The following is a 9,765-nucleotide window of genomic DNA, read 5'->3' on the forward strand; positions in this document are numbered from 1 at the left end:
TGGGGCGGGGCCAGCGATGCCAGCCGGCGACGCTAGACAGGGTGGGAGGGTCCCCTCCCCGCTGAACCTGCCGTACCGGGCCAGCGTCATTAAAAACACCCCTGCCCCACCGGGGCCGGCACCCGGGCGTGTTGCGCACCGGGTGGGTGGGGGGCAAAGATCAGCAGGTGCCAGGCGGGTGCGGCGTGTGGCTCCGGGGGCGGGGGGGGGGGGGTTGGGATGGGGGAGCCGGCCCCACCCACTCCTCCGCGCCGCCCGTGCCCCCTCCCCCCCCCACCCCGCACCCTTAACCCCCAACCCCAAGCAGATCCTCGGGTCCTCCCGCACGGTGGGTACCGCGGGCCTGGAAACCCTGGGGGCGGGGGCGACGCTGACACCCCCTCCCCCCGCAGGAATTCCCCTCTCCGTTTGGAGCGCCTCTCGACTTCCGGGGAGCAGGGTCACTCCTCTGCCCGCGAAACCAGGCCACTTTGCTTTTGCAAAGATTTAGCGCAGGGCTCGGTAGGTTTCCTCCCCGAGACTAAGGTGTAGGAGGGGTGGGGAGAGGGGTCCGGCCGCCTCCCGAACCTCCAAAGGTTCCCCTCTGCGCTAATCTCCAACAGCGAAATGCACCTTCAACATCTCCATTTAATATTTACATTCAAGCAGGTAATAATTGGAAGCTTATAGTTTAGACATTTCTAGTAGCAGCAGTTTCTAGAGAGCTCGTTTAGCCTTTAAACAAACTTTTTTTTTTTTTTTTTTTGCACATAGAAACAACACATCCATGTGTACGGTATTAAAAAATATATACCGAGGTCCCTGGCATCGCAGTTCCAGGAAGGGGAGGGAATGAAATCAACCGAAATACTGAATGAACAGGAAGAAAGGTCAACAGAAAATAGTTTGTCTGATATAGAATATAACAGGATCTAGAGGAAACTCCATAAATCTAGGTTTTTATATTTCCATATATAAATACCTACAAATAAATATATATATATCAGCCCGAAGGGGATGGTCGGGCCTCTTGAGCTCAAACAATACATTTCAATAAGAACACCACGTACAAACGGGAGTAAAGTCTGCACTTGACAAGTTAGCACGGTTAAAATATAATACTATAACTCTGAGACCGAGGCGCGTGGCTGCCCTGTCAGTCCCGGAGATCCACGGGGGGGAGGGGAGGTCCAGCGCGGGGATGGGGCAGGTGGAGGGGGGCGGCGAGAGACCCGCAGGCACCGCGTGCAAGGGGCCAGTGCCGGGCCGGGGCGGGCCCCAGCCAGGAGCCGACGACGACGACGACGACGACGGCGGGACGACGGGACGCGGATTCTGCGGCTCCGGGCGTCCTCACTTCGGGGGGCAGGCCCGGATCTCCCGCAGCTGGCGAGAGAGGAGGAGTCCGCCCCTAGGCACCAGGTGCTAAGCCACCCGCGGGGATGGCGCTTCCCCTTCCGAAGCCCTCTGGCTACACCGTCACGTACTCCTTGAACGTGACGGTGAGGCAGTTCGCGGTGACGTCGGTGATAATTATATTCCCAAAGAAGGGCTTGAACTCGCTCAGCGGCTCCTCGGGCTCGTCCTGGGCCTCGGCTGGAGGCTTCTCGGCCGCCGTCACCGGCGCGGCGGCCGCCACCGCCGACGCCGTCGCGGGCGCCTCGGGCTTCACTTGGAGGGCGCTTGGGGGCTCTCCGGCCTCCCCGCGCGTCTTGACGCAGCGCAAGTCTATGGGCTCGTCCAGATCCGAGTCCAGCAGGATGACCTCGGGCTGCGGGAGGGCGGCGGTGGGGGGCACGTCGGTGGGGTGCTCGGCGGCCGGGCTGCCCCCCAGGCAGGTGGGGGTGCTGATGCTGCGCGCCGTGAGGCGCTTTTTGCAGGGCTCGCGCTCGCCGTGGGTCTCGGAGAGGCAGCGCTTGCGCGCGTGGGAGAGATTGAGGCCGACCGAGTGGTGGTGGTGGTGATGGTGGTGGTGGTGGTGGTGGTGGTGGGAGGGCGGGTGGGAGCTCCGGGCCGGGTCCCAGGCCAGCAGGTCGGGCTTGGTGGTGAGCTGTAGCGGCTGCTCGCCGAAGGCCTCCTTGGTGGGGGAGAGCTTGCGGGAGCCGGCGTCCTGGGGCTGCGGGTCGCCGGCCCCCGGCGCCTCCTCCTCCCTCCTCTTGGATGGTGCTTCCGCCTTCTTCTCGTCCGTCCCCGCTGCCTTTTTGAAAGTCCTGTCGGCCGGAGGGTGGCGCTCCTCGGCGGCCCGCTTCTTGTGGCTGGGGGAGCGCGCCTCGCCCTCGGCCGCCTCGCCGGACTTGATCTTCACCGCCTGCATGCCGTTCTCCATGTATTTGCTCATCACGATCACGATGCGTCCATTCTTGTTCTTGTTCTTGACGATCTTCATCTTGCCCCCAATCCCGTTGCCCGTCACCGCCTCTTTGGGGGCCGGCGTCATCCCGTTGGGGGGGCCCTTCTCGGAGCCCTTTCCTGGAGCCCCGGCCGCACCGGCCAAGGGCTTCACGGCTCCCAGGTAGCCCTTGGCCCCCGCGCCGTGGGCCCACTTGTCCGGCGGGTGGCTCTTGGCGCCCAGGTCCGGGCAAGTGGGGCTGGGCGCCTCCTTGTGGCCGCCCTGGTACTGCAGGTCGTACATCTTGGGGTCCGGCTGGTAGGGGTGGTGCTTCTTGCTGTTGAGCTGGTAGTAATACTTGCCGCTCTTGCCGGGCGGGGGGGGCTTGCCGGTTCGCTCCTTGCTGTGGGGCTGGTACTGGTGGTGCTTCTTGCTGTTGAGCTCATACTGGTGGCCCTGGCCCTTGCCCTGAGCGCCCAGCTCCAGCTTGGAGCGGTTGTCTGCGGAGGAGTCCTGGAGTCCAGTCAGCACGTTGGAGCGACGGGCAAAGGTAGGTACCTGGGGGAACGAGGCGGGGATGGGAGGGGGAGGTAAGCAGAGGGACGAGGCCGGGCCCAGAGCATGCCTCCAGCGTCAGGAGTGTCCCAGCCCCCACCGGGTCAGCAGCTATGTTCCAGGGGCAGTGTGTTGAAGGTCAAGTAGAAAGGAAGTGCACTTGCGTGCTCTGGAGGAACTCTCCCTGCCCTCTGGGCCTGGAGGCAGCTCAGGTGTCAAGGTCAAGGGGAAGACCAGTGGACAGCCCTAGGACCAGCGAGTATATTCACCTGCACCACCAGCGGTTTGGGCTTCGGCCCTCTCTTCCGATATCCCATCAGCTGCTCCTGCCGTTCCCTGGGGGGAGGGAACAGAGGGCAGCGCTATTAGCCTCGGGGTCACCTCCCTTCTTGCTGTGTCCAACCTAAGGGTGACCCCCGCTCCCCCCACCCCCCTTTGCCGAGCAGCCAGGCCAGCAAGACCCGGAGGGATCGAGAGCTCAGGGCAGAAGGTCGCCTGTGCCGCCAGCTGGGCGCCTCGGTCGGGTCCCAGAGCCCCACTCTGTGCTCACACCGACCCTCATCTGACCAAGGGGTCCTCCAGGAAGGGCTCCCCCACGCCCGATAGCCGCACCTGAACTGGCGCCCCCCTCCTCCGCCCGCGCAGCCCGGCCTCTAGGTCGGGGAGGCGGCAGCTGGGCGCCCACCGCTTTGGGCCTGTGGCCCTGCACCAAGTGAGGTGGGCGCGGGGGTCCAGGGGGGTGCAAACGAGTCCAACGAGGTGTGCGCCCGAAGTGTCCCACCCCGTCGGAGGCACGGATGCTAATGACCTCATTAAGATTCAGAGAGCGAGTGCCGCCGGCAGAAGGGAGGACTCGTTTTCTTAAAGGCCAGGCACTAAACAGGGGGAGGGGCTGCGCCCTTGTTTACACGGCGGCAAATGAGCCAATTAGGGGCTGGGGGCGGGGGCCGGCAGCCGAGGCCACGGCCTGGCCAGGTTCGCAGCCACCTGGTGAACCGGCTCTGGGTCGGCCTGGGCGGAGCGGCGGGGCGGGGCCGGGGCGGGGCGCAGAAGCACCTCCTCCTCGCCGAAGCTGGGCTCCGGGCTGCCTCGGTTTCCCAATAATTAACAAAGCCCACCCGAGGTGGCACTGGTCAATAAAACTGCCAGGCTTCCGCCTGCGGCCTGGCAGAGGGGGACCCGAGGCTGGGGGTGGGGGGGCAGATCGTCCCAGCACCGCCCCCAGCCTTCCACGGGAGAAAGGGGTGCCTCCCCAGCGTTTGCTAAAGTTGCAACCCCTTCCCGAGTCATAAACGCGCTCTCCAGCGACCCCAGGCACCCTCCTGCCCGTGGGCTAACCCAGGGGAGTTCAGCCATGCCTAGGGGCCGGGGCCGGGGCCTGACTCCAAAGTTGCGTGGCATTGCAACAGCCTGCGTTTTAATTCTTCGGGGACCCATTATGCAACATGGCATCAGCCGCTGACATGGTTACAGGGTGGTGAACTCCCAGGTGGAACCGGGGCAGGATCCCTTCTCGGCGCCCCCCTGCGTCGCGGGAGAGCAACTTCCCCGCCGGCGGCTCTCTCCCAGGGTCTAGAGTTTACAGTTTTAGCGCCAAACGCACCACAGGAAATAATGCAAAATAAAAGGGGGAGGGGGGATGGAAGGCAGCGGGGTGGCCGGGCTCCTGGACTCCGGCCGCTCCTCCCCTTCTCGCCCGCCCTCCCCCCCTCCGTCCTCTCCGAAACAGAGAACCACAGCCACCGGCGGTGAATCCAGCCGCAGCAGCTACAGCGTGACAAACATCTGTGCGCACCAGGATGAGCCCCTCGTCAGAAGCCACCCCTCCGCCACCAGGCAGCTCCCATCCCACACACCCTTTGGGCCCAGCTCCCCCTGCGCAGAGACTGGGGACGGACACCCACCAAGTGGCCCAGTGGGGTGTGTGTGTGTGTGTGTGTGTGTGTGTGTGAAGGGCACTCGGCACCAGACAGAATCTACCCCCTGCAGATCCCAAGCTCCCAGGGGGTCGAAGGTTGTGTGTGTGTGTGGGGGGGGGGGGGGGTTAAGGCCTTCTCAACTTTTCTCCAGCCCCCAACAGGTTAAGCTCAGTTCCGTGATGTCCGGTGGTTTCACAACGCCAGCTCCCTCGGCGCTGCCCCGCGAGGGGCTACTGCCAAGCGGCCAGTGGCTACAGGAAAGCAACACCTAGGCTCTGGGGGTGGGGCTCCAGGGTTTCGACCAGAGGGGGGCCCGCGGGGAGCCAGGAGCAGCCTCGAGGTCTCCGGGCAGCGGCAGGGCCACCCGCCGCGCACCCTTCTCGAAGTTCCCCCAAAACACAAGCCTCGCCTTCTCCGGGCCCCGCCCCGCCCCCACCCCGGGCTGCCGCAACCGCCAAGGACGTTGGTTAGCAGAGCCGAGGCCGCAGCCCTGCCTGTGCAGGCCCGTCGGGGAAGGGGGCTCCCGCCTACCCCCCACCCCCCACCCCCCACTCCCCCGCCCCGGCCGGCTCCCTCTTTCCCATTGCCGCGTGGCCCCCTTTCCCACTCTCCCATATACGGTCACGGCTGCGGGCGGCGGCGGCTGGGGGACGCTCACCTGTTCTGGAAGGCGATCAGCAGCCGGGGATCCAGGATGTTCTCCTCCGGCTCCCACGTGTTATATCTTGCAAGGGAAAAGGGAGGGGGACACGGCGTAAAAAAAACCGAGCCAGCCTTGCAGCCTCCAGGTGGGGAATGACATAAGACCCCACTCTGTCTCCATGAACCGAAAGCTATTTCGCTGTGGATGTGGGGGGTGGAGGGTAGATTTCTGCAGGCCTGACACGGTCCCCGACAACCCCCCCTCAAGTCAAAATAAACACACAAGGGCAGGAAGAAAGGGGAGGGGTAAGAAAAATGAAACTAGCCGTTTATTTTGCAGTTGTCAAGAATTTTAAGCATGTTACTGCGACATGTTCCAAAGCCACTTTGCTCCCCAGGAACCCTGCGTGCAAAGCAGCCGAAAGGCAAAGTCGCAGTCCCCCCTCCTCTCCCCAACCCCGAGTCTCCGCGAGGGCTTCAGCTGTTCTCCATTTGACCCCTAATCCGATCACCGTCAGCCAAGCGGCCCCCCCCCAACACCCCCCTCGCAGCTCTGGAGCCCGGTGTCACGGGCAAGCACCCCCAAATACTCAGCAATATAAAAATATGCCTCTGTGTGTGTGTGTGTGTGTGCGCGCGCGTGTGTGTGTGTGTGTGTGTGTGCGTGTGCCTGCGCGTCTGTCTCCATCCGGTGCCTTCGCATTTCAAATTAAAAAAAAAAAAAAATCCCCACCAAAAGCGCCGCAGTGACAGTTCCCAACATTTTCTGCCTTTTTTCTTCCTCTCCCCGCACCACTAGGAGGGAAGAGGCACACAATTGCATTTTCGTCGCTTTTTAATTTTTTTTTTTTTTTTGGTTTTGCAATATGGAGCCGTTCGGTGGAGGGAAAGGGGAAAGGAGCCATTTTCTGCTGCACATCAGTCAGTGCCTGCGCCCTCCCTCCCTCCGCCGGCCTCCCCGGCTCGGCCCCGCGTCTCTCCAGCTCCTCCGGCTCCTTTTAGTGCATAAATTAGTGATGGCATTTCCCGGAGAGCGGAGCACAACACAGGGCGCCGGGCTCGGGCTCGGCGGCTCGGCTTCCCCAGTGCCTGCCACCGACTTCCCCACCCCCTCCTCCCTCCACCCCACCTCCACCCCGCCTCCCGTCCGCTCCCCCCACCACCCCACCAGCTCGGCGGTCCGGAGCCCGGGAGCCCCGCGCCTCGGCACCCCGCGCCCCCGCCCCTCCGCCGCTACTTACTTGGGGGACCAGCCTCTCCATTTCACCAGATACTCCACTCTGCCCTGAGGGGGGAAGAGACAGCACTCCATCAGCTTCCGCGGGATCCCCGGCCCCGGCCCGCAGCCTCCCCACCCCCTCCCCGCCTCCTCGCGGGCCGCTCCGGCCGCCGCTCCTTCGCCGCCTCGCCGCCGCCCCCGCGCCGCCCTACCTTGCGGATCCGCTTCTTCTCGATGCTCTCCACCGCGAAGACGTGCTCGCCAACAGCTGGCAGCTCCATGGCCGAGCCGGAGCGCGCCGGGGCGCGGGCGGCCGGCGCGGCTGCAGACGCTGCTGGCTCCTGCCGGCGCCCCGCTGCCGCCCCGGGCCGAGGCGCCCCTGCCGCCCGCGCCGCCCGCGCCGCCGCCGCCGCCGCCGCCGCCGCCGCTCTCCCTGCACAGCCCGGCCGCCCGCCGCTGCCCGCGCCCGCCCCGACTCCCGGCTCGCGCTCGCTCAGACAACTGAGCCCGGGCCGCGGCTGCACAAGAACTCATGCAAATCCGGACGTCAGCGGGCGGGGCCTCGCCGGGCCCAGCTCGGCGTCAGGGGGCGGGCCGCGGCCGGGATTGGCGCAGCCGGGCCTACCGGAGGCCCCGGGCCTGGGCGGCGGGGGGAGAAGGAAGGACGCGGGAGGGGGCCGGAGGAGGAGGGCGCCGGGGAGGTGCAGGGGGAGGGATCGGCGGGCCCGGGAGAGGGAGGGAGCGGGACCCGGCGGGAGAGGTGTGTCGGGCCGAGGGCGCGGGGAGGGGGGGGGGGGTGGGGGGTGGGGGGGGTGGAGAGCTTGACAGGGCCGGGAGGGCTCGCCGGCGACCCGTCGCCCGCAGCTCGGCGCCTGGGCCTGCCCCTCCGCCTCTTTCTCGGTGTGCACCGCCCAGGGACCCCTGCTGGGGGCCACGGAAGCATCCACTGCCGTTTCCAGTTGCACAGAATTGCGTCATGTGCAGACACGCGGGGAGCCGCCGGCAGGGGGCGGAATAGGGGCAGGGGCAGCTCGCGGCCCCCCGCCCTGCGTGCCCCGCCCCGCGTGGCTCCCGGCATCTAGGAAGGCGAGGCACGGGAGAGAAAAGGGCAGGGAGAAGAGGGAGGACGGGGTTCACAGGATCGCCAGGAAGACCGGGAAGAAGAGACGAGGAAGAAGAGGACGGGAGCGGCCAGTCTGGGGCCCTAGCGCTCCGGAACCTTACCAAGAAGGGGGCTCGGAGTCCCGATCGATCGCACCCCAGATCCTGACAGGCTCCCAATGTACCCTCGGCACTCTCCTCGGTGGGGCAGGGGTTGGAAGCCTAGTTTCCAGCAAAGACTCCTCCCCACCCCCGCCCCCACCCCCGAGGCCAAGCAGGAGGAGAGGGGGAGACCACAGAGGGGGCGCAGGGGATGTCCACATCTGGGCGGGGGACCGAGGGGGACTTGGTGGGGTCCCGGGAAAGGCATCGAAGGAGAGAGTGGGGAGGGCGGAGAAGAGGTTCAGGCTGAGCAGGGGGCAGATCGAGGCCGCACAAAGGGGAGCTGAATGCAATGGCCAAGGAGCCAAGCGTTCGGCAGGACTTTGCGTCCCTGGTCCCCGACAGCCAGCCGAGCCGAGGCCCTCCTGACGCAGGCTGAGAAGACGCTGAGTGTGAAGTTTAGCACCTCCGGCGGCGAGACGGCGCGTTCGGCTTGCCGCTCCAGCGTCCGGCTGGGGGAGCTGCTGCGCTCCACGCGGCCTCCCGAGGGCGCCGCCCGCGGGGCTGCGAGCTCGGTGGGGTCGCCGCGAGGGGTGAGGGGACTTGGGGAGGGCGCAGGAGGCGCGGGGCGCGCTTGCCCTGGGGTGTGTCCGGGCCCCCTGCTCCAGGCCCCTGAAGGACCGGGAGCAGGAAGCTTGCGCAATCCCTTGGCTGAGCGTCCTTGGAGAAAGAAAATGAGCAAAAGCCGAGCGAGAGTGGAATGAGCGAGGGGGGCGGGCAAAGAGCCATCCGGGTCTCCGCTCCCGCCCTGACACACGTCCCGGAATGCTGGGTGGGGACTGCGCGGGGGGCTCGGGAGAGCCGGGGAGGGCCGAGGGACTGAAGTGAACCCCCCAAGCCTGCTCGGGGCTCGCCTTCTCCCAGGAATCCGGGAGAAGCCTGGAGACAGTTTGGTCTTTAAGAACGCACTCGCCGACTCCACTATCCCACCACCACCTGGCAGCTCCTGCGGCGGTGGCCTTTCCTGGTGCGTTGTCCGCCGCTGCCCAAGACGACCAGCGTGGCTCCTCCCTTCGAGTGGTTCTGGGAGTGTGTGTGTGTGGGGGGGGGGGGTGGTCTTCTGGCGGCGTGAGAGAGGGGCTCGGTCTGCAGTGACTGCTCTCTGACAAGCTCGAGGCACAAACCCAAGATTCCTCGAGGAGCGTGGGGGCGGGGGCGCGCGGCTGGGGCTAAGTGGGGCCGACGTCTGCCTAGAGTCCACGGGTCGCGGGGTGGGGGGGGCGGCTCTTGGGGTTTATAGACGCTGGGGTAGGCGGAGTTTGGGGGCAGGGGGGACACAGGGAAAACGTTTTCCTCCTGTGTTTCGGGCGTTTTTTTCTGACACTCTTGGCCAGGGCGAGGAGCTCTCGGGTGAACAACTTAACTGCGGAAGGGGAAGGGTCCCCGAGGCTGGCGCGGGGAACGCTGTCAGCGCGACAGTCACTCTCACACGTAGAGCCAGCCGCCAAGCCATAGGCGCTTTCAGTGTGTGGGGAGGTCCGCAGCGACCCTGTCCTGGGCAACCCCATCGTCCGGGTAGGGGCCGAGCTTCCCGACACTCCGCCTGCCCCCTCACTAGAAAATCCCCTGGAAAATCTGTCTCCAGTGGGTGTTTCCGCGGCATCCTGGTCTCACTGCTGCAGCCTCTGCGCCGCCAGGGGCGTCGGACTCTGCCCTTAGCATCCCGCTCGCTCTGCCCCCGCACCTCCCGGGCGCCTGCTCTGGATCCGGACCTCCGGGGCCACGCGGCCGCAGCCGGTGCCCCGACGGCGACTTTGCGCAGGAGCCGGGCTGGGCCTGCGGCCGAGCTGGGGAGGAAGGGTGGCTCTCGCCGGCCACTACAGCGGATCTTTCCTATAGCTGTCTGTGTGGCGGTGTGA

General features: G+C 66.0%; 1 protein-coding gene across 1 annotated transcript; it reads right to left on the reverse strand.

The window, feature by feature from the left end:
- Positions 1 to 607: 607 nt before the first annotated feature.
- CBX4 (chromobox 4) lies at positions 608 to 7,048 on the reverse strand. Its single transcript, XM_027052164.2, has 5 exons — positions 6,856 to 7,048; positions 6,666 to 6,709; positions 5,441 to 5,506; positions 3,133 to 3,199; positions 608 to 2,866 (listed from the first exon to the last, which is right to left on the reverse strand). The coding sequence occupies exons 1-5, from the start codon at positions 6,922 to 6,924 to the stop codon at positions 1,451 to 1,453; spliced, it is 1,662 nt and encodes a 553-aa protein (XP_026907965.1). The 5' UTR covers positions 6,925 to 7,048; the 3' UTR covers positions 608 to 1,450.
- Between the last annotated feature and the right edge of the window lie 2,717 nt (positions 7,049 to 9,765).

Source organism: Acinonyx jubatus, chromosome E1, assembly GCF_027475565.1.
Source record: "Acinonyx jubatus isolate Ajub_Pintada_27869175 chromosome E1, VMU_Ajub_asm_v1.0, whole genome shotgun sequence".
Lineage (NCBI taxonomy): Eukaryota > Metazoa > Chordata > Mammalia > Carnivora > Felidae > Acinonyx > Acinonyx jubatus.

Excerpts from the sequence above, each read along its gene's own strand:
- CBX4 (XM_027052164.2), bottom strand. The coding sequence starts at position 6,924 with ATGGAGCTGCCAGCTGTTGGCGAGCACGTCTTCGCGGTGGAGAGCATC. Across the intron at positions 3,200-5,440 it reads CTGATCGCCTTCCAGAACAG|GGAACGGCAGGAGCAGCTGA; the intron begins GTGAGCGTCCCC and ends CCCTCCCCCCAG. Across the intron at positions 2,867-3,132 it reads CCAAACCGCTGGTGGTGCAG|GTACCTACCTTTGCCCGTCG; the intron begins GTGAATATACTC and ends TCGTTCCCCCAG.